The 24,655-nt window shown below is 36.1% G+C and overlaps 2 protein-coding genes across 2 annotated transcripts; one reads left to right on the top strand and one right to left on the bottom strand.

The window, feature by feature from the left end:
- Positions 1-16,342: 16,342 nt before the first annotated feature.
- On the bottom strand, positions 16,343-21,005 carry LOC117415344 (THAP domain-containing protein 5-like). Its single transcript, XM_034025571.3, has 3 exons — positions 20,773-21,005; positions 19,526-19,736; positions 16,343-19,062 (listed from the first exon to the last, which is right to left on the bottom strand). Exons 1-3 carry the CDS (start codon positions 20,853-20,855, stop codon positions 18,229-18,231), a joined length of 1,128 nt encoding a protein of 375 aa, XP_033881462.3. The 5' UTR covers positions 20,856-21,005; the 3' UTR covers positions 16,343-18,228.
- A 36-nt stretch (positions 21,006-21,041) lies between these two features.
- On the top strand, positions 21,042-23,844 carry LOC117415116 (dnaJ homolog subfamily B member 9-like). The gene is made up of 3 exons (XM_034025090.3): positions 21,042-21,152; positions 21,977-22,199; positions 22,381-23,844. Exons 2-3 carry the CDS (start codon positions 21,983-21,985, stop codon positions 22,827-22,829), a joined length of 666 nt encoding a protein of 221 aa, XP_033880981.1. The 5' UTR covers positions 21,042-21,152; positions 21,977-21,982; the 3' UTR covers positions 22,830-23,844.
- The last annotated feature ends 811 nt before the right edge of the window (positions 23,845-24,655 follow it).

Raw genomic sequence — 24,655 nt, 5'->3', positions numbered from 1 at the left:
ACTAGAAGTCTGTTTCAAGTGTCTGTCACAGGGGTGGTGAATATGAAACAAAGATTGGACTTAGATTTGCTGAACTATAATTTTTTATGTTGACAAATTTTAAAACGTATACATTCTTTCACTGAACATGTTCTCTTGCATCGCCATTGAAGCTGTTTTTTTGATGCAGATTAGAAATGATCTTAGGATCTTGACATTTCAAGCCATTATGCCATACAAAGTAATTGTATAAAGTTATATACATACTTTTTTAAAATGTATTTAATTTGGAAATGCCAATTATTTTTTCTAATTTTCTCCCCAATTTGGAAAGCCCAATTCTTTTTTTTATTTCAACCCGGCTCACCGCTGTCACCCCCATGCTGACTTGGGAGAAACAAAGACACACGCTGTCCTCTGAAACGTGTGCCGTCAGCTTCTTTTCACTCTGCAGGCCCACCATGCAGCCACCTCAGAGCTACAGTCGGAGGACCACACAGCTCTGGGCAGCTTACAGACAGGCCCGCAGGGACAACCTGGCCAACCAAAGCCCTCCCCACCTGGGTGGTGTTCAGCCAATTGTGCGGCGCACCCTGGGAACTCCTGTCCACGGTCGGCAGTGGAATAACAGTCGAACCGGCAACCTCCAGGCTATAGGGCACATCCTGAACTCCACGTGGAGTGCCTTTACCGGATGCGTCACTTGGGAGCCCTGTTGTATATGTACTTTAACAGAACACAACAAGTACAAGATAGTTTGGAGAAAGCACTTTTGAATACATGTACTATTTGAACTAATTTGGACATTAAAATAAGTAGGATAGTTGTGTATCATTAATAGTTACGTACATACTGTATAGGTTTGTTTTACCATTTGTTATCACTCTTTAAGGCAGTGCAGCTCATCTATTGGAGCACTAAGCCAAGATGACACATTCTCAATTACCATCTTGATATAAGATGCATAAATTAGTAAGTCAACCAGAACTAATGATAAATATTTCAAGATAATTACCAGTGATTGGAATTATGTCAACAAAGACAGCGAGAATTAACTGTGACTTGTTTTTTCTTTTTTGTGCTTTGAAAAAAAAATGCCTGGCCTTTTTGCTATTCTGATCAATTATAAATGAATACGCTTGTGGTGAACTCCTGTCAAATAATTTTCAGTGAGAAAACCAGTTGTAATGGGGTATGTCTCTGTTCTGCAACAGCCATTTAAGATTTCACATAGTTACTGGCACACCTGTTGTTCCCTGCTGGAAACACTGGTACTCGAGGTGAAAAGGTTGGAAACCACTGCTCTACGGTATCTTGCTCACAAGTCTCTTAGTAATTTTCTTGTCACGCTTGAATGAGTTAGTATAGTCTTTGGCACTATTACAAATGTGTCTTACCCTATTGGAAAATGCTCCCCTTTGTGCAAATAGATGCATCCAAGCAAAGTTAACATGGACATGGCCATAGCCACTCAACTAAAATGCATCAGAACTAAAACTACTACCACACCACTATAGTTGGTTGCAGATGCTACCGGAAGGAAGAGAAGGATGTGATACAAATCACAATGTTATAACTGGGACACTCTGGTATCAATAATTAGGATGTGTTATTGATCAGCCAGTAGCAACCCCCTCTAGAATTGACAGATGATGTGTTTCATGTTGTCACAACTTCAACAGTGGCCCATTGATTTCAATGCAAACTTACCTTTGCTTCAATTACAACATCCATTCTGCGCAGCGTGTTGTACACGGCTGACTGGAGCTGGAGCATCATCAATGGAAGGAGATTCTTGATCCAGAGTGATAAGCTCTTTAAGCTGCAGTGACATTTCTCTACAGTACAGTACATAAATACATACACTGCTCATCTGTTGTCCTAAAGACAGCATGTTGCCTTTGACACATCTAACAGTCCTTCAGATGAGATGTAAAAACAAGGTCCTATTGTAAGTGACTGCAGCAGCAGTTGTGATGCATCGTTCACCCCCAATGTTAACATTTCCCCTGTGTATAATGTCATTTTTCAGCAGACCTGGAGAAAAAATTGTATTAGCTACAGCTACATAAACTCAGCGCAGAGGTAGCGGTCTCTGCTGGCTTCATTTTCTACGGTGGTTAGAATTTCATTGGATTTCCAGTTTTGAAGTTATTTTTGCTGTTATTTTTTTGTCACATGTAAATTCAAGTGTTTGAAAGATGGTGGTTTTCCATCAGGTCCACTCAGAAAGACATGTGCCCATAATACTACTTGGAACCTACCTTCATTGTATTAAAAATCACAATGCTTCAGTGAGCAAATAAGTACATTTCACAAGCAACAGAACTGAAGTAGTCCCTCTGCTTGCCTTTGTTTTTCATTTTGAAAATTCATAATTCATATTTCCTTCATAATGTCTTCCAGATACAGACTAAAATTTGTATTACTTTTCTATAGCCTATAACCAAAGAGCAGAAAAGACATTGCTTAGGAATTGCAATTTTCATTTTGTGCCTGATGAAGCCTGAACTTAGAATAAATAAGGGCTTTTGAAACACCTTGGACCTCCTGCTTTGCCAAATTCCGACAGAATTCCACTGTGTCATGATTCTGTGTTCTATGGGGGGATATTTCAAGAATACATAAAGACTAAGACAGTTGGTGTAGTGTGTTCTGTGTCCTGTTGCACAGGAAACAAAGTAAATACTGTAAAACATTTCATTAGAGCTCAACATAGGAGTAATTGCAGCGTTAGTCTTTTAAGACATTAACAGCTGGGTCATCCATCTGTCACCAAGAAGGTTTTTCAAAATTAATGACAGTTCAGTGTACTTTTGTTGCATGAAATAAATAGTGAAAAATAATAGCAGTTGCTTTGTGCCAATGTACAGTACAATATGAAAACATGTTATTGCTGTTTCTGGTGGTTTTCAGATTCTCTGACAGTGTTATTTGAAGTTCAGAGAGTTCAGTAGAGTTCAATTGGAAGTCATGTTCTTGTTGTCCACCTCAAATTCAATTCACAGTTTAGTTTATAAGATAGCTAACACAGAGTAACTCTGAAAAACGAAATTTTCGCTTGTGTCACTGGAAGTTCAGCAGTGACCTTTGTTATTCAGTTATTTCTCCATCAGATCCTCGGGTTTACAGTGTTATAATATAATAATGTACTGTGTTATATGGGACTGTAAAAACCCCTGACAACCCCTTCATTGTCAACAGCACAGTGCTACTGTGGAATCAATGTTTACTGTTCTCCAAATATATTTTCTTTCATTATTCATTTTTAATAGAGTAGAGTTCTGAGTAGTTTCTTGCTAGTTTTATATTATTTCAAATATTGTATTCCATTCATCACAAATCCACACTTACTGTCGAATGTGGCCCCAGAAATAGGCTTGATAATTACTTACTGTAAGTGTTATTATTATACAGGTTAAAGGGAATGACATCAGTTTACTATAATAAATCCATATAAATCCTATACATGCTGACTGGTGCGAGAAGAGATGTTGTTCAGGCAAGATGTGATAAAAAGGCTTGTGACAGTGAGGGAGAGGGTGAGCAATGGGGAGATATTTGATCATTTTTGCCAGGCTTTATTGAATGATTGCTAGCTTTGTAAAAGTCAAATAGTTATTAGTACGGTTAGAATCAGGATGCTGTTTAAGGTTTAGGTCCAGGTTAAATGCTAAAGAAGTAATTCTTCTCAAGCACGTGGTTCAAATCAGGTCGCCCGGTCGCCAAAAAATGTTCAGTATTTCATTTGTGTGCAGATGGTGGGGCATTTTCCCAATATGGTATTAATATAAACTGTTACTAAATTCCAGAGAATATGCAGACAAAAAGATTCAATGAGCAAGCCCTGCAAACAGAATGAAATCTGTTAATATGTTCTACACAGATAAATGGCCTTGGGGATGGTACAGTAATACATGTGATTTGAGGCATCATTTTTGGTTACATTTAAAACCCAACCCATTAGTATGGATGTGGCACATGGTCTCTAACTAGTGATAATTTATACTTAATTTGCCCTGTTCAATAATTCTCTAAAGATGTGTACACTAACCACTATCCACCAACAAAAAACATACTGTCTGTATTGCATGTACAAGGTTTTACTGTATGAAGCCACTTGCCGCGATGGTGGGTTAAAAGGCATTAGTCACATGATCATATGGAACAGTCCGGGTACTTGAAGTCCTGGGCGTCAATTCAAGAAAAGAGATAAAACGCAACAAGAATGCATTATCATATGAATAAAAAAATTCCTTAACTGTCCCAAACTTTCCCTGTGAGCCATATGGTCACCCTAGTGACAGAGCACTGACATGTAAAGGTATGTAAAGTTCATATATAATGTACTCCACATTGTCACAACTTCCACTGTGGCCCATTGTGGGGCTCTGTCTTCCATTATTCACATGTTTTAAACCAAAAGCTGCTCAATGTGATTTTCTATTTGACTTTATTACAGCATCCAGTCTTGGCAGGGTGTGGTAAACACCTGATTGGAGAGTCATCACTGCCAGGCCCTTGTGGAATTCTTGATTCGCACCAATAAGTTAAGCTCCAGTAGCATTGCTCTCATTAACATAATGTTTGAAGTTTATTAGCTGTTCCAAGACCAGCCAGACCTACCAAATTTGGCTGACTTCTGTTGTATTTTTGAATATTAATGAACTGTAGAGGCAGATAATATGTCTTCAATATTAACAACTGGTTCCTTTTAAAGACCCAGATTTGAACTGCTCAGTGACATAGCATAACACAGCCATTTTATCTGTATACTCTTCCACAGATCTGCAAGACCAAGAAGCTAATGCTGGTTCCCATGGTGATTTTTACCCTTAAGAATTAGGAATGCCTTGCCTTGCAGTATATGATCCTCTGCCTCTGAGAACTCAGTTTTAGCATTGGATAAAACGCTGGGTTAACCACTGAATGTAAAAGAGATACATACAACACTATAGTATAGTATTTATTAACATATTGTAAACACATATGAATGTGTTATTGCACCATAGTGTATAGATTCATGTCATGTTATAACATAATGCATGGATTTGTTATAAATGCCTTTGTGTTATAAGAACTTATATCTGTCCTTATATTGCTACATTTCTATTGTCAATTTTTATTATTAATTGTCATCCACTAAGATATTTGAAAATAAATGTGGAGTTATCCTGCATCATAATAAAATCTGTGGTCCCAAGTACTGACACACTACAGAACTTTTGAAAATATCAGCTTTAAAAGATTAAAAGATGGTGACCCCCAAATTCTGTTTTGTCATTTGAGCTCTAAAGCTTTGTATAGCTTTGCAGATTGGGGCAGGAACATCTCTAATTGGTGCACAGTACTGTCGTAGCAGGATGGCATTTGAGTCCCTACAACTAAAACTGCTGTCAAGAAGATTAGCTCTCTGAGAAAGAATAATACAATCATAGTTTAGTTAAATTACATGCTTTTTAATGTTAACTTGTGAAATTTGGGGGGCGTGAACCAGGGCTTCGCTATTTTCTAATTTGACCTGCCTATCATCATTGACTAATTTCACCTGTCTGTTCCCTATTTAATCACAGTCACAGCTCAGCTCTTTCTCTTGCATTTTGCTTTTTCCCTCCTCCTCCTCCTCCTCACTTTTTTCATATGCCGCGTGCTTCTGTGTCGGTCCCCTCTGGGGGGGATAGTGACTCTCACTTCCCCGACCTTGAATTCCAGTAACTGCAGGTTCTTCGTGTGGTCAGAGGGGACCACCGGCCACACTATTCTTTCGCAGCTCATGCGCTATATAGCTTGCCTCAAGAAAGAAGGCTCTGTCTTACTTCCTCCTTTACCCTCCTGGGACGTGGCCCTCTTACTCTTAGTGCTAACTAACAATTATTTGTGTTCTTTCAGATTCTTTTCTTCCTTACATCAAGGCTTCGGATGAGCCGTTCAGTCCTCTGAGGGTCGAACCCGGTCAGTAACTGGAAGCCAGTCATCAGGCTGAGCATATAACAACTCTCTGAGAAGTCAGAGGACTCTGTCTTTTCAGGGGCCCGGAGGCCATTAGGGCTAGCCTCGACTCCATAGGGAAGGCTCTCTCGGTTGGAGTCCGGCCCGTCCTTTTCTCTCTCTCCCCTGCTCTAGAGGCTGAGCCTCGAATCCCAAGTTGCAAAACATTTCCTTCCTCTCACAGCCCTGGTTCCCGCCCTGTGAATTCATATATATAGCATCTGGTAGATTTATTGTTGTATTTTTACACAGAGCTTGGCATTTCAAATACACGGGTATCTGAATAGATGTGATTATCATCATTGTAAAATGGCAGAAAGCAGAAGCAAATTCTGTCTAGTATGAATGGGTTAGAATTGACATTAAAGCAGCTTTTCATTCTTTCAAGAAACTGACTGAAGCACTTGCCTTCAGATAAAGGAGAGAATAAATAGGCAACTGCAGCTATTCAGGTTTGGTTTTTCAGTCAGTTTTAAGATATCGTTCTGGATATCTGGATTGCTTCAACAGAAAGAATAGAACTTTATTTATGATTCAGTATGTTTTAAAACATTGTCTAATTAGTTATGCATTCATCTTTTATCCAATGATTGATCATGAGGCTTCTGCAGGGTGGTTAAGAGCCAGAACTGCAGTGAGATTTGGAACAGAAGAGATTTTATTTTATTTTATTAACTCCATTTATTTTATTAACTCCATTTATTAACCTTTAAAGGCATTATACAACATACCTCTTCTTTTTTTCTTCATTTAGTAGTCGCTAATTTGTTTTTTTGTAGTTTTCTCCCCAATTTAATGATGTCCAATTATTTTTATTTAGCCCAGCTCACCGCTACCACCCCTGCGCTGACTTGGTGCAGTCAAGACGAGCATACGCTGTCCTCCGAAGTGTGTGCCGTCAGCCAACTACTTTTTTTCACACTGCACACTTTTTTTCACCATGCAGTCACCCTGAGCTACAGTGACGGAGAACAATGCAGCTCTGGGCAGCTTACAGGCAAGCCCGCAGGCGCCCGGCCAGACTACAGAGGTCGCTGGTGCACGGTGAGCCGAGAACACCCAGACTTACCTAACTCTCCCTCCCCCCGGGCGGCGCTTGGCCAGTTGTGTGCCGCCCCCTGTGAGCTCCCGTCCTCGGTCGGCAAAGGAATAGCCTGGACTCAAAATGACGATGTCCAGACTATAGGGCGCATCCTGCACTCTACACAAGTGCTTTTTACTGGATGCGCCACTAGGGAGCCCCCACAACATACCTCTTCTATTGAGCTTTCAGTTTTCCCACAACTTGAATACCCCCTGAAGTGATCTAGCACAGGCAGGAACTTTATACTTTACATCCTTTATGTTTGCTTTTCTGTTCCATTAAAGGTCACTGAACATTTCTTTCTCAGAATAAGTGGGACAACATCTGACATTTATCACATTAAAAAAATGGATTTATTCTCAAACAGAATTAAACTGTAGCAAGAACATTACAAAGTTGCATTTTTAGATTTTAGTCTGGTTAAAACTCCTGTCGCATCCCCAATGACCAAGAGAACTGTCCATGTAGTATGTCAAAAAGGTCTTACTAGAGTGTTGTAGATATGTCTCCAGGCTCAGGGGCAATCAACTTCCTTTTGTCTTCTCACACATCATAAAGTTTCAAACAGTTGAAGTAAATGAGTTTATTTCTCTCTCTCTCTCTCTCTCTCACTATATATATATATATATATATATATATATATATATATATATATATATATATATATATATATATATATATATAGATGATCATTTTTAGCCGCTAATCAATAACTGAAGCTGTAAAAACATTTTCCAAATGATATATACATGCACTCATAAAAAAAGCCCATGTTAGAAAATCTAATGGATTTTCTTGAAGAGAAAATCAGATTTTCAGAACAGAGCACTGTTACATGCCTTAGCTTATTTCTTAAAGAAAAAAAGTACTTGTGTGTGTACAATGTCAGTGTGCAAAAACCCTATTATCTCTAGAGAACATATGCCGGAAGAAAAAAAAGTTTGTGCTCAGTTGTGAGAATGCAGAGAGTGAAATATTTCCTTTCCAGTTTAGTGTGGGTGGCATGGTGAGTGATAACCCATTAGTGGGAAACACTTTTGCAATGGTTAAGTATCTGACTTTCTTAACTGGAGTTTCCTTTTTAGATTGTGTAGAGAGGCTGTAAAGGCTGATTAAAATAAACTCTCCTGATCTATCTGTGACATTTTTGGTATTAAATACCATGATAGTTTTGCATGGATATTTCCCCATGCTTTCCCATGACTCGGTTATGCATTTACCATAGTTTTTAACCATTTACCATTTTTTTTTATTATGCGTTACCAAACATTTCTGTGATTCACAGTACTTGCATATGATTTACCATGCCCTTATTATTATTATATTTGACTAATGCAACTGGCTTTTAATATGAACAAGTCATTGGTGAGATAAGGCTATTATTATTAAAATAAATAGGCGCTTGCAGTGACACATTCATCTGTCATCTAATGATTGATCCTGATTGCTGCCCAAAGGCTCCTGCATAGGTGGTTAAGAATCAGAACTGCAGGACAGTACACCTGGGGATGACTTAAGGCATGCTCAGAAGTGGCCTACAGCTACATTGTGGCATTCCATGGTCTGCCCATGATGTCTCAAAATCAGCACGACAGGCTCTTTTAAATAAAAGTCAGCCTGCTGTTTAAAATGTCTTCATTCAAATTGGCAATTTAAAAAAAAGGCCATAGATAGCTACACTTACAAATGTGACCAGTTATTAACTGTTGCCTTTCAAATATATTGATGTAACAGGGATATATACATAACAGAGATGTATTATTTTATTTTTACCCTATGAAGCTAAAAAGGAGATCAAGATTTCCATTTAATTTATTTTGACAAAAGACAATTTATAGATCTCATTTGTTTATCTATGCTTTTTTTTTATCTGTAACCAGGGTGTCATTATGGACATACACTGACACGTGCAAGCTATTAAAACTTTCCCTTGCATCTTACTTCTATTTTGTATGATTACGGTTTTCGGTGTTAGGCATCCACAAAATAATTTAAAATATGATAAAAAAAAGTCACAACGTTTAATAGTTACAAAATCATGAACCTTAAAGTGAATGTTCAACACTATTGCCATCTACACAGCTCATTGATGTACTACACCGTTATTTCTCTGCTACTGCATCATTGTTGCCATAACAACTACCAAGCTAGGACTCCTCCCCCATTCTTTCCCAAGAAAATATCTGTCAATCTCCCAATTTAAACCCCAAGTCACACCCTTATTCTCTGTCTTGGGTTTTTAATTTCCTCCATCCTCCCCTTCCTCCTCCTCAATACTGCTCTACCTCTGCAACGGTCTCCCTCTGGATGCAAGTGAAGCTCACTTCCCAACCTTAGAGACCCAGCTGTGCTGGCCTCGTCTCTGCCAGGAAGATTCTCTGTGAGCCAGAGGAGACCCCCCACCAAATCTATCCAAACTCTTTAGTTTTTCCATTCTCTGTCCACTCTTCCCCTTGGGGGAAGTAAGACTTGCTTCCCAGCCTTAGAGGCCGATCGGTCCCGTCTCACCTCTGTGAGAGCGTCTCTCTGCGAGCCAAGCGGAAACCCTGTCCTCTTTTCTGAGTCACAAACTCTTCTATTTCAATTCCTGAGGTTCTTCCTCCACGCAGCCCTGGCTCCTGTCCCCTGAATGGACTAAGAAATGTGTTTCATGTTGTTGGGATTTTTTAAATACAAATGTCACTGTTTCCATGATGTCTGCCTTTGTTTTCTGCCTGCTGCTGTTTAGTGGATGGAGCCTGGTCTAGAGGGACACTGTTTCAATTCATCATTTTTATTATAGTAGGGCTGAATTGCCTTCAGTCTCTGCATCACGTTACTATTGTTGAAACTGATTGCACTTTCTCATTATGTTCTTTTTGTGACCTTTAATTTTAATGGGAGATTCAGTGCCTAGGGATCTCACTGACTTAATTTCAATAGCATTGTGATGGGTTTTGTGAACAAAGGCCATGTTTAAAACAACTTTTGGCACCCTAGGCTCCACCAGAATGGAACTCTCTGTTTTTCTAGAATCTTTATGTCATAATATCGTCTTCGTACTATACTTTTCTAGATACTGGAAATGCGCGTAGTTAACCTTGTGCTGTATTGGTAGGGGTTACCATAAGGAAAATAAAAAGCATTTTTATCCTTTTTAAATTAATCTTTAAGTTATTTCCAAGTTATTGTTGCAATACGGTCCACATTATGAACACATACTATCTGCTGTCAGACTTCGCTTGTATCACTCTCAGTTCCTGTAACAGCAATAGTATACTACAGTATGCTACAACATTTTTTAAACCATGTTTTTTTATTTTATTACACAAAAATGCAATTTAGTTTTTCAAAGTGAAAATTGGTTAAACCCTTGGTACAATCTGCAAAATCCAAAGATGCACTTATTCACGAGTCAGATGCTAAAAACATAGAAAGTTACTAAAAGTTTATTACACTCTAAACTCACACTGAAAATGTACAGAATTAATCTTGTTCAACAAATGTGTACGTAATTTCCATGAAACTAGCGTGCACTTCCATTGTGTGTGTTATTTATTGTATAATGTATTTTTTACCTTTAGTGTACATTACTCTACTTAATCAGAAAGGCCTGGTTGACAGTATAGATTGTTTACAATATGTAAAGAGTAGTGGTATCCATCTGGACAAATGCTTCCTCCCCCTTATAACCTGCTAGTAGGAGGATATAAATTGAATCTACAGTGTTAACTTTGTAATAGATTTTTGTTATACATATATTCATATAGTGGTAACACTTTTTAAAAATAAAATAATACATCTCTGTTATGTATATATCCCTGTGACATCAATATAGCTGAAAGTTAACAGGTCTGTATTTAATTAAATAAACAGTGTACCAATTTGAAACCTTCGTGTTAAGCCCTTTGAAAACACATACTATATTTAAAGAGCAAGTTCTACAGTCAAGGGGCTGCTGTGCTCAAGTCAGTAATAATAACTCATCAGACTCTAGACGGGATCCTTTACATTCTATTCCCATCTAATCTAAGCTCACCCTTTTAGAGTGAACACAAGGGTGCAGAGTTTCAACGGCAGGCTCGTCACGATGACCACTCACCGTTGAGAGCATCACGTGTCTCCCAAGCCACTATACATGCTATAATTTATATAGAAAGAGAACGGATATTATATTACCCATTTCAACCACATGGGTCAGGATTACTTCCTATAGGATGCCACTGAATTGGCATCTAAGGCCATTCAATTGAATGGAAAGGCAAGGTCTGAACTCGAACCACAACCCATACAGTTCAAAGACAAACACTTTACTATTCATTTATTCTATCACATCACTAAAGACCCCTTTTTAATTTCAAATTTCTAAACTGCATCTGGGCTTAGTCTTGCATTAAAATAATGACTAAATGAAGAACTACTGCTCAGCTGATGTTAGCTTGTTCTGAAACATGCAATACATTTGAGTAAACCAGTTTTGCTGAGCAACGCTAGCAATACTTATGACTGATGTGCTTATGCAAGATTATATCTCATTAAAGTTAGTCCACTACGAGAAATAGGGAAAATCAAATATAGGGAGAGTGATTTTTTCAGTGGTGAGTTTGGTGGATTTTTTAATTTTTTGTGTAATAGGGGTATTTAGTCATTAATGTTTTTTTTTTTTTTTTTAAAAGCTTCTGATATATAATATGAAGAACAAATCAGATTTTTTTCAGTACAAAGCAAAACCGGTTTGGAAAAGACTACTGCATTAGGCTGAATAAAGTGATAACGGGTACTATAAAATGGACTAGAAGATGCATTTTTAATTTTAAAATTGTATTACAGTGTTTAAAGTTATAAATTCCACTTTTTTATTTCCTATAACTAGGTCCTATGAAAAAATCCCACCTCCACCTCATTTTCATTTCTTACGTAATGCAATAGAATTTGTGCCATAAATCCTATGGTATAGCTGCACAGGAAAGTGTTTAGATGGTTAGGTGCTACATTGATACCACTCGTTTATTTAACCCTTTTAGTATGCTGCTAGCATAGTGGAATCCTATATTAAGTCTTTGACCTGTAGTCAATTCAAATTATCTGTAACTGCATTTATTCAACTCAAACTCATGCACTGTTCCCCTGCAGATTATTGTAAATGTCATAATATGGGTAGTTTATGTTATCTATGCTCGAGAATTAATGGAAGATACCATTAATTTGTTGGCTTGCAGAAGTGTATTTAGAAACTGGAAACAAGGTGTAAAGGCAAAGGCAACACTTGGTGTATAAATCATAGCTTTCTGTTCTGCTTGAATATTTTTTTTTTTCTGCGATCCACGATTTACTTTATTGTCCTTTGGATTGGACACTTGTTAGATAACTTGGTCCATCAGAGTGACTGGGCTGCAGCGAATTCTCTCAGTACATTATCTCAGTGCCCCAGTTCAAGTCATGCTTATATCTCACTGCTGCCAATGGAAACAACCAGGAGTGATTTCATCTCAACTCAGTGACAGTTAGAAACAAGGTGTACAAGTATGCACAGAATCCTCTTACAGCTACTGCAAGCTAATCGAGAGAAGCTGACGCAGTTTTGTTATAGCTGTAGCGCAAGTAGATTAATATGGACTCCTCGAGGTTTGCTGTTGGCACTTTGCTGTTGTTTTCTCACAGCAAGCCCTCTATAATATCAATGTTTTTGAATGAGTATGAACCATAGAAGGAATTAAATGCCACTTTGTGACAAAGGGGCTAATTCTATTTGATGGCCTTTGTAGTTGTCATTAAAGGGGAAAAAAGCATGCTTTTGATACTGCAGGTGTTTTGAGTCACAGTGAACAAGAGGAATGCTTTTGGGGGGGGGGGGGGCATTAAATAAAATTCTGAAAGATAAATTACAGTAGATTTTATTTTCTATATTTCTGCCTAATAAATATTAAAACAGTGTTATCTAAACCAATGTCTGGGGCCTTAATATGTGCACCATAGTCAAATAAAGCAATTTCAGCATCCCTTTCTTGGTTCTTTGAGTAAAATAAATGAATAAATAAATAAATGCATCGTCAGCCATATCGATATGTCACTTGCACTGAGGCAGATATTTATCATTTTTTGTTTGGTTGTGATGGAACATTTTTACCACCACAGATAAAACCATCACTTCACGTCTATGCTATTTTCTCAGAGGCAGCTTTGTCACATTTTGTGGTCATGGTATTTTCTGTGCTTTAAATGATAAAAATCCAAATGAATACAAAAATGAAAAACAGACAACTGAAAATGTAACAGATGAGAAACAATCAAAGGATATTTATATCACTGGTTTTGTGTTGTTTCAAAAAAATATAATTAGACTAGAGTAAACAATCTGAAAACAAAACTGTGTAGGTTATAATGCCATACAGAGACTGGTATGTATACAAACCAATATACTCTGTGAAAGTCAGTGTAATACTGAAGCTTATACTGTACATTGATGTCTGAATATACTATATAGATTTTTACATGTGCACCATAGACAAATAATGTTATGAATGATGAAATAAAAAGGTAACATAAAATAATTTATAGTTCTGCTGTTTTTTTTTTTTCTTCCCTGTGTCAGTAAAATCTTCACTGATATTGTGAGTCTTGTTTCCATATGTCAGTGTTGATAGATACAATAGACACAATGGTCACATTAATAGCAAGCTTGGGGAATAACTAGGATAAGCTGCACTGACTGGACAAAATAAATGGGATAATGTTAGTTAAATGAGAACATTTCAGGAAAACAGATGGATCTCATTGTGGGCTATTAAGGCCATTACTTATTTTTTGACCAGTCAGTATGTTGGTTTTCTGGAGAGGCATATTTGTTCGACAAATAATGTTATGATGAAAAGCATGCAGAACTTGGAAGTTAGCTGTGTTCTTATCAAATTCAGTAAAAAAAAAAAAAAAGACAGTCATCCAGTATATAGTTTAGAATCATTTTTATTCATAGGATTTAGGGTTAGACTTTACTGTGTGTACATCATGTAAAACGTTGTGAAAAGGTGCCACCTTGTGGACATCTAGAAAAAAAAACATTATTTTAGAACACAGTGTTCCAATAGGAGTTATATACGTTATAGTTTGTATGAAAATGTGTGTGTGTGTGTGTGTGTGTGTGTGTGTGTGTGTGTGTGTGTGTGTGTATGTTTTTTTTTTAAATAAGCAATATCTTTTCACCATGTTTTAACACATACATCTTGTTATGAGAGAAATAATCAAAAGTTAAAATATGAGGTAAAATAATAGGTACATATGAAATGTTTGTAGATTTGTGGGTTAAGTTTTGTCTTGAGACTTTAAAAAATACTTGTGCCCTTTTGTGGTTAAAATAGTAAACTTTACTGTAAACGCTTTTGAAAAAAAGTTAATGGAGAAAGTTTGTGTTTAAAACGATTGTGTATTTGTTTAATTGTATTTTAATGACTCACCATTTGCTGTGGAGTTAGGTATATTTGGAGAGTGTAATTAAGTAAAAACAATAAGTCAGACTTCTTTGTTTGTTTTGCTTTGACAAGTTCTAAAGTCTAAATGTGTGTGTCCGTGTTATGTTGTGGTGTACAATAAATTAATCTACAGCCTGCTTCATTTAAAAAACAAAACTACATAAAATAAGACCGTTAACCACTAAGTTAAGAAAGCTGCTTTAGTTCTAAACTGTTTATCACAACTACAGGCCACATACAGACTCCTATGGTTGTATAAATTATTGTAGTTCTAATGCCAAATAAGTCAAGAAAAAAAAGCATTACAAACTTTTAAAAAACATAAATAGGTTTGGAAGGAGGTACAACTGCAGTGTACAAATATAAAAAAAAATGTTATTTTTATTTTGGATGTACACAAACAAAAATCATTTAATTCAGGACATTTCAGACAAAAGCCCTTCTGCTGTGTAGAAAGAAGAGTAAAACATGTTTACTTTATCTACTTGGCATACTGTATATAAAATGGCATATTTCTACTTGGTTCCTGATACAGTTCAGGCAGTGTTTATGTGTTTCATGGTTCTTTGCATAATACGCACATGTATTGAATTGTGTCTAAACAAATTAGCAACTTTGTTGAATAAGTTGGTAAACTTATTTTAAGGAATGGCTGAAATATGTACAGTACATTGATGCAATCTCTAGACACTTATCTGTTACATGTAGAAAAATGACTACTAATGTGTATGTGCTATTTTGTGGTTGACTATATGAACTGTCTGCATTCACAGTTATAAGCAGTGTTGATATTAAAACAGTAACATTCAACTTAGATTTAAATACATTGCTGTTTTTACATTAATTTGGAATAATGCTGCATTATCCAGTTTATATCCCACCTGTCATATTTGTTTTCATCGAGTCAGAAAACAGTGACAGTGATGTTTTAATCACTTTCTTTTGTAGCATGTTTTGTAATTAATTTTCTGTTAACTCACAGAATCGCTGTTCAGCCATTTTCTTGTGAAGAGTGCAGGGGAGAAAGGTGCTCCTTTGAAAAGGGACGGGACTGACAGTGATGTGAACAAATCACATGACAGACAGACTATTGACCAGTGGTGTAAGGATGTTAGGGCAATAGTTCAATCTATTTTTTCTCCTATGATGAGGTTTTAACCAATCACTGATTCATATATATATATATATATATATATATATATATATATATATATATATATATATATATAGTCTCAATGGCAGAGCCCTTAAGGAGCATCACCAAAGCAGGAGTGAAAGCTTCTCCAGGACCCAGAGGAAGACATCTTAGCTTAGGTGGTGGAGGGAGGATGTAAGAGCAAGATATTTTAATTAAAGACTCCAATGGATTGGTGGATAGGATTCAGTGCTTCCTAACTAAACTTGTGTCTAAAAAAAAAAAAGACAAACTGAGCGAAAAATTAGGACTACTATATAATACCTACCAGAACTTGTATTGATGGGAACATTTTACTAATGAGGTGCTTCAACAAAGACCTGTTATGCAAGAGACACACATTGAGGTGTTTGTGTGAAAGTTACAGTAACAGCTGTCTGCTCATTGGTGGATATTATTACAGACACAACTTTCTAAAAAGAACAGCTGCTGGCCTGGCAATGTTTTTCCTACAGTTTAAAGATCTTTATGACACAACTGTGTGATGCTGATTATTTCTGGTGTTTTAGCAACACTATTAGATTTGTCAATCTAACGCTCACAATCTTACCTATCTCAAACCCAGTGTTCAAAAGCAACCTTACATTGCAGGCCCATGTATGGATTGGATATAAAGGTTATATGGTTTGGGAACTAGCACTAGTCTTGGACTGATTACATTACAGTGGTCCAAGATCCCTAGTGCTCCAGGTCTATAAAACCAGCTGATACAATTGATAGAGGAGGCTGCAGTTTTAGAACCCAATTCCTGAAGGTCAGGCAATAAAAACTAATCCAAGGGCCCGAAAAGTGACGTGAAGATTATGGACTGTGGTTCATGTTCCATGTACCAGCAGTTTGTGAAAAAATAGGACCAACCAATTAGGAGTGAGGGGTGTTAATAAAGTTTTATAATCCAGGGCTCATAATGGAACGTGAAACAAGCAATGTGATTGGTCGAGCAAGGTTCCAGCTGTCCGTATATTGGATGGATCACTGCGCTGCCTCACAGAATTTAAACTAAGTATCGGTAGCTATCTTGCATACACTCACTTACAGATGTACAGCTGGAACTATGAAACTGAGTGACGAATTACCTGCAAAAAATCACAAAGTAGTAAGTATTTGGATGAAGAACAATTAAATTAACTGGAAGACAGCAAAACAGAAAAAGAATACCAAAAAATAAAAAATAAAAAAATTGCTGTCCTTATGCTCACCTACCCTGATTTTGTCACTTCAAATAATGTATTTTTAGTGGTTTGTAAACACTAAAGAAAAACACAAAAAGACACGTGTGCACACTATCCACCCCTCTCTGGCACAGACCCTGAACAAATTACTGAAATTCGAGACGTCGTTGAATTTATTTTTATTCATCACTTCTGTTCAAAAAAATGATTTACTTTCTTTTACATGTTTTAATGTTAATTTAGTGTGTAGTTCAAAGTTGTACATGGGACTACTTTATTTGGTGTGAGGACATTTAATAAAAAAAACTAATAATTTTTTGCCCCAAACACGATTTATGTTTTTTTTTTTCTTCAAATCCACTGTTTTACCTGGATTATAAATGCAATGAAGCCATTTAGGGCGTCCGTATACGTTGAAGGCCCGAGGCGTCTGTATATTGACACCCAGTCAGGTCTTTTTGCATATGTATACAAATGTTAGCCTCACTGCTATGCACACATACAGAATAGTGGATATGGATATTTTGTATCGTCCATTGTGATATATTTCATATATATAAAAAAATAACATAATATTACATTGCATTACTTATTATGCAGATGGTTTGCAATTGAAGTGATTTTATCTCTCAAAAAATAAAAATTAGTTTAATTTATAAGTCAAGTAAGTGTTTTTGGCCAACAAGAGACATTTGGAAACCAGTCAAAAAATGTATTTGTGTACTTTTAATGTGGATTGATAAATATCTGAGTGAATATGTGTAATACATTGAATTAAAGGCAGACCATCAGTTTAAATATTGCAATTGTTCAAAAAATAAATTTTCCCAAGGCTAACCTAAGGGACTACACCTTAAAGCAGGGGTTTTGTAATCCTGGTCCACAAATAATACCAATGGTCTAGATTTTGTTTAAACTAGGAACTAAATATTTGTTTTAAACATGCCTTGTTTTCCAGTGCACTGGTTGAAATAAAATCCTGGACCACTGGGGGTACTTAAGCACTTCTACGGTATTTACTATGTTAGTCTTGGGTGCAGTTTTGAAAGAAGCATACAGTATGTTACGGCAACACGTATTTTAATGTTATAAAAGTAACGATGCAATTTATATGAAAAGTTGAACTGGTATCAGATGTTATTAATTAAGATGCAAATAAATGCATACATAATTAAAATAGCAAATGGAAGTTCAGGAAACAAGTATTACTAATGGAATTATTGCATTAGCTATAACCCATTTCAATAGTACTAAATGTAATGCTTGCATTACCATCAAGCAGCTAAACTGAATTTCCAATGCTATTTCATCACTCTTTCAACTTACAGGACACTGCTTAAACATGCTGTGGTATCCTGCTTCAAATCATTGCACCATAGAAAACTCAAGCGTTGTAAAATAGTTCTCCAAGACCTTCAACTTCTCTTCAGAAACAATATTCTCCTGCTTTAAATGTGTAATAAGATTAGCAAGTGAGTTAAGTTTAACTACTGTTCTCTCTTCATTTTTCTCCAGCTCCGTTATCTTTTCATGTAGACTGGCAATTTTTTTCCATAGATGTTCCTTGTCAGTGTCCTGTCTGCAATACGAATGTTCAGAAAAAAAGATGTGATCTGTGTCAGTGCACTGCTGTGTTTCAGGTGGTTCAACTAAATCGCAAATTTCTTCATTATGCCCAACAGGACCTGTAATAATGTCTGTATTTAAAGTTTCATTCGTTGGTTCTACAGAGTGACGTGGAGCTCGGTTTCCAACAGACTCCCAAGTGCTTGGAGACGTTGAATCAAGTTGCTTTTCAGTGGACTCATTATCAGATGGGGGCTCAGACTTGACTGATATGAACTTTTCCTTCAGTTCTTCTTTTGCATCTTGAGCACTGTTTGTGGTGTCTACAGCTGAAGCATTTGTGTTAAGTATCTCAAAAGAATGTGCACCTTCCTGGTCATTTAGTTTTATGTTTTCCTTTTGGCAGTTTTGTCCTTCTGATTCCACAGAGGGAGCTGTCTCTGAGTTTTCCTTTTCAACACATTCAATTTGAGGGCTGTCTGCTTTTTCTGTTTTATCTTGCTTTTTTAAAAGCAAAGATTTTTTCTTCGTTGAAGGAGAAGGTTTAACAAATGTATTTATGTCATTGCTATCATCTGCCTTTTCCTTTGGCACTGCTTTTTTCTTTCTTGTATGTGGCCTAGACCATTCCTCCTGGAAAATAATATCATAAAAAAGGTATTATAAAAAAAACTACTTTTGAGACCAATACATGTACAATCCTGCTGAGTTTAATACACAACATACTTCAATGTACAGAAATGCAACACTAAGATTTTGGTATAATTATAAACCAAAATATTGTATATTATTTACTCAATAAACATATACTTTTGTACCACAGAGGAGGCTCACTTAATTGAAATTAACTGGGGGGAAAAACATATTTCCTCTGTAGCCTCAATGGCATCAAGTTCCTCTTTTGGCATTCATGGTCACAGCTTGTGACCTGGTGCATGTTTAGATCTCCCTTGACACGAACAGGCTCCTGTCAATGGGTAATACATATTCCCATAATACAGAAACCTATTCCATTTCAAATATGCTTTGAAATGCACACCATTCCCAATAACTGATCTGAAAAGCATTATTTATCATTATTATTTGTATTCATTACCTGTATTGCTTGTGAGCCATGTTGATCATGCAAGAATGCAAAAACTGTAGGTACAGCATTGTGCCTCAGATACCGTATACCCCAGCGCACATCAAAGGAGTCTGGAGTGAAATGATCACTACATAAATACTGATGTTTACTGGGGAGCCACGCTCCTCGTTTCATGTTCACTGTCCATTTCTGAAGCCTTTCTTTATCTTGCAGTGGAAACCTTTTTGAAATAAAATATAAAGAAAAATGCCTGGTTACATAAGATAAATAGGCATTGTACAACATTATCCAACCACTATGCCAATCACAATGCCCTTCACACATTTCACATCCTGGTAAATCAGACTATTTTAAATATTCAAATATTTTCTATTATTGTCTGTTTAGAAATATGTTTAAACAGAGTAGTTATGTCATACAATAACAGTGTCTTCATCTTAATCTGCAAGATGCACAGCATGGATGTTTTTAAATCCCTCCCTACTGCATATTTTTTTCTCAACCACTGATACATGTTCATTTATTATACAGAGTTCCAGTCATAAGGAGGGTACAGTCTGTGGGTGGAAACTGTAGAGTAGACTGAAACTTGACAGGCTTTAATTTGTGCTTAGATAAGCCTGTCATTTTCCTGTACCTGGAAAATGAATCACACAGTAAAACCTGAAACAGATCAAATTGATTGCAATGGAAGTCCTATTTCTATCCATACAGATTGTGATTTTGTTTACTGCCTTTATTTTTAAATATTGTGTTGAATTGTGTATGATACATTGTGTTACCAAAATGCAGGGACTTTAAATGATATGTAACGGGACAGTAAAATGTCAAAATAAATGCAGCAATTGTTGTTTTTCAAAGTAAATCAATTTAAATTACTTCTGCTGCTTAGTGAATTGATTCCTCTTGTATTTTGTATTATTTGCAAACAGATGCAATACTTCAATACTTCTTATATCACTAGTTGTAAAAGCAAAGTTAATATCCTTAAATTTGATTATTTGCTCATACTCTGCCACAACAAAGCAGACATTCGTTTTTAATGTCAATGTAAAGTTTTCAAAGTCAATATAGTAACACATATACGAACAGAACGGAGTTAAAAACGATTATATATATATATATATATATATATATATATATATATATATATATACACACACACACAGTTGTTCCAGTTCCTAATGATAACAGTACTTGTATAAAACTACTCCACTGATTAGTTTAAAAAGAACATTTAAAACAACAAAACTTACGGGTAGAAACTAATTTTCCTATTATCTTTTGAAGATAGGCCTCCACGATTTTTACAGAAATTTGCAGAACAGTAACGGGGCATATCACAACCTGCGGGCTAAATACAAGGAACAGAAATAAACAACGCAGATGTCTCTCACACACTGCAAGCTTCTAATTCCGGGTGATAGGCGTTGGAGTCGGAGGTGACGTCAGTGCTTCAGATAATAGTCTTCCACGTGCTCGAAATGAGAGGGGTCACCTGGTAACGCTATGAGCCAATGGGTTTGCGCTTCGTGTTGTTGCGGTTCTGGAATTCACTGTCATAAAGTGGAATGTCAGTTTGCAGTAGCGTCAGCTGTGTCGGACTTTATTGAACGGAGTACAGTCGTAGGCTTTGGTAGGTAAAAAAAACCCAAAACATGTTATTTCAAATAATAACAACCATAAATAGGATATAGACTTTTTTTAAATGTAAAAATATGAATTTTATGTGTTATTAAAATCAGCTAGAAGTGGTTTGGCCCTTAATTATGCTATCGCAAAGCAGCACAGTACGAGTGTATTACATTGATTTTAAATAAATAATGTACAATTTTAAGGTCTTGGAAAAGTTAAAAGGAACCAAGGTATTGATGTAATTGGCTTTATGATACTGAGTTTGTATTGCAAGGTTTTATAACTGTCATTGGCCAACTAGACATGAACGAAGTTAGCTGTACGTACCCCAGGGCAATATACAATTTTATTCTGAGAAATGCAGGGACTACTGCTACGAGGCTGCGACTGCTAACGTTAATAACGAACGTTTAGGTTTACTCTTAATACTAAATTACTAATGTCTGGATACTGTTTAATGTTTGTTAGTTACTAGGCTGCGTGCTTTTGAGTTTCAGTTACAGTCTAGTGTATGTTATTATTTTGTATTAACTGCCGGTCATTTGTAGTTAGATATTTTTTTGAAGTTGCGGGCAGTTGATGGATAGTAATGTTTTATACATGTGTAGAAACCGTGCCAGGCAGTTATCAGTGGTACTGCAGTTAAAAAATCAAACTCATTGGGCTTGATTACTACGGCCAGACCTAAACATGAAGTTTGTCAGAATCACCGCTCCCAAACCATGATGTTTCTTTTCAAATTAAGCAGCATATCCATTTTTGTTCTTATTGTTTGTTTTTTATTTATTTTTTTACTAATTAAATTATTATTTTTTTCCCCTCCAGGGAAATATGGCATCAGCACAGGCAGCCTTAACATTTGCTATTTGTATATTAATGATATCAGAATTAATATTGGCAAAAAAGGACTACTACGATATTCTGGGAGTGCCAAAAAGTGCATCTGAACGGCAGATAAAGAAGGCCTTTCACAAGCTTGCAATGAAATACCACCCAGACAAAAATAAGAGCCCTGATGCTGAGGCAAAGTTCAGGGAAATAGCTGAAGGTAAGTAGTTTTTTTTGAACATCTGATTCATGATTTAAATTGTATTAACTGACTTTAAGTGGTATATGAAATAGATTGCATATTTTAAAAAAATAAACTAAACATGCAGTGTTATTTAAGATGGTTTGTTATTGTTACTGCATTGTTGATACTGAGTTGTTTCAATTTATTTTATTTCCAGCATATGAAACCTTGTCAGATGAGAAAAGAAGAAAAGAGTATGATCAGTTTGACTATCGGGCGTTTACAAATTCTGAAGGTGGGAATGGACATCATTTTGATCAGCCATTCAATTTTAACTTCGATGATATGTTTAAAGATTTTGACGTGTTCAGTCAGAATCACCAAGCTCGTCAAAAAAAGCATTTTGAAAATCACTTCAGAGCTCACCAGGAAGCCCACCGGAAACACAAGCGACATTTTCAAGAGTTCTCTTTTGGAGGGGGGGTCTTTGACGACATGTTTGAAGACATGGAAAATATGTTTTCCTTCAGTAGTTTGGACAATACTCGGAGGCACACAGTACGAACTGAGAACAGGTTTCAAGCATCTGGGAAGCAGCACTGCAGAACTGTCACACAACGAAGAGGAAATATGGTCACCACATACACAGACTGTTCAGGATCATAAGTTACAATGTTTCTTACCTTCTTGGATACAGTTGTTAACACCAAACAATCAGATTTAAGTATCTAGTGTTTTTTTTTTTGTTTTTTTTTCAATAATGCAGTCATATTTAACATTTTGTCAAACTAAAACCTTGAGTGAATTGTTATTCATGAGTAGGATTGTGATTGTTTCTTCACATACACCTAATCTTTAATCATATATATATAGTAATATATATATTTTTATATAAAGAATGTGCTGCAGACATAACCTCAACATTTACTCACATTTGCAATACAATTCATATTGGGCCCATTTTAGAACACCCTGCAATTAGGAAGTTCCAATTGGTAGACCTCAGTTTGTTTGTAGTTCTTATCTACCCAAATGTAGTAAATATATACAGACTTTTTTTTTATTGTTAGCAGTAATCCAGTAAAAACAAACAAAAAAGAAAGGTAATTGTACTTTTCCAGGAATGGATACTCATTAATGTCAGCAGGTTCATCTTTAAAAAAATATATAATAATAATAATATGACGGCCAGATTTAAAACATTCAAATCTAATTTGTAAACTAAAGGTTATGGTAACACATTTCTCATATTAGTTTGATATCAAATTAAAACATGCAGAAGATGGTAGACCTTGATGTAGTTTAAATGTATACATGATTTATGCTGAAGTGTACATAATACTCCTTATCAGTTAATACTCAAGAAGGCTAAAACTACATCTGCTTTCAATAACGATCTGAATTTCTGTAGTGTTAGGTTCTGTTACCTCATGTCCTCTGTAGAGTCTGTGATGGATAGATTTATAATGTGCAATATGTCAAGCCAGCTTTTCTCTTTTCCTGTTTCCTAATTCTTTTCATTCATTGCTGGTTTTATATTAAATGTTCAATTTATGTACAGCTGAACTGTAATGCACTTTCTTTGTTGCACTTATTCCTATGGATACAATTTGTGTACATGAGTCTTATATAATGAGTGCACGTGTGAAAAAATAAAATATAAAATCGTGTAAAATCTAAAGATTTTTAGTGTAATCTTGTGATTTGTAAAATATCAAGAAAAACACTTAATCCAGTGATTTGTAGTTTTATGGAGTAAGTAGCTTCAAATGTGATGTTAATTGCTGTTTTTACATCTCCCGTACTATTCTATAGTGTGTGCAGTCCTGTGTGTTTCTCCGTTTTGTTGCGCCTTTCCAGTTCTGCTCTTTGTTCCAACCCTGGTCTTAGTTGTTTAATTGAAACAATTAAACCTCCATACAAACACTAAAGTAGTTCATTATCTAATTTGACCTGTTAAAAGGACTGTGATTGGGCACCTCTGTCTTAAATGCTGGGACTGAACAGCCTTCCTCATTTCATTCCAGTTTGACCATGTGACCTTTCACTGTCAGCCCCACCCCCTCGGTCTATGTAGAGTAGCTGGGTCACAAAGTCATAGTGTCACATGATTTGAGTGGAATGAGGAAGACTCTTCAGTCACAGCACATAGGATACTCCAGACACTCGCAACCAAATAAAGGATTTAGAGAAAAATTATAATAATGCAAAATGGCAAAAGAACCCAGAAGCACTCATAGTGATTGAAATGTAAGGGAAATAAAATGACATCTGAAGTTACTTAACCTTAAAAGGTGTGTTTATTTTAATTCTGGAGTCATATTCAGGTGGACTTTGCATAAGATTTCCCCTGACAAAATCAGCTTTGTTTACGTCTACATCATTTTTTTTGAAAATACCAGGTGACACGCTTTTTAAAATTGGCCCGAATTGGGTCGAGCTCCATCTTTATGTGTTACCTCAGTTGACCACAATAAAATCTTTCCAGTTTT

The sequence above is a fragment of the Acipenser ruthenus genome, chromosome 7 (assembly GCF_902713425.1).
Source record: "Acipenser ruthenus chromosome 7, fAciRut3.2 maternal haplotype, whole genome shotgun sequence".
Lineage (NCBI taxonomy): Eukaryota > Metazoa > Chordata > Actinopteri > Acipenseriformes > Acipenseridae > Acipenser > Acipenser ruthenus.
Note: the sequence above shows the minus strand (reverse complement) of the source record. Positions and strands in the feature narration are given on the sequence as shown.

Bases quoted from the DNA above. Each gene is read 5' to 3' on its own strand.
- LOC117415344 (XM_034025571.3), bottom strand. From the start codon at position 20,855: ATGCCCCGTTACTGTTCTGCAAATTTCTGTAAAAATCGTGGAGGCCTA. The intron at 19,737-20,772 runs GTAAGTTTTGTT...TATTTCAAAAAG, and splicing joins AGGAAAATTAGTTTCTACCC to GTTTCCACTGCAAGATAAAG. The intron at 19,063-19,525 runs GTAATGAATACA...ATTATTTTCCAG, and splicing joins ATGGCTCACAAGCAATACAG to GAGGAATGGTCTAGGCCACA.
- LOC117415116 (XM_034025090.3), top strand. From the start codon at position 21,983: ATGGCATCAGCACAGGCAGCCTTAACATTTGCTATTTGTATATTAATG. The intron at 22,200-22,380 runs GTAAGTAGTTTT...TTTTATTTCCAG, and splicing joins GTTCAGGGAAATAGCTGAAG to CATATGAAACCTTGTCAGAT.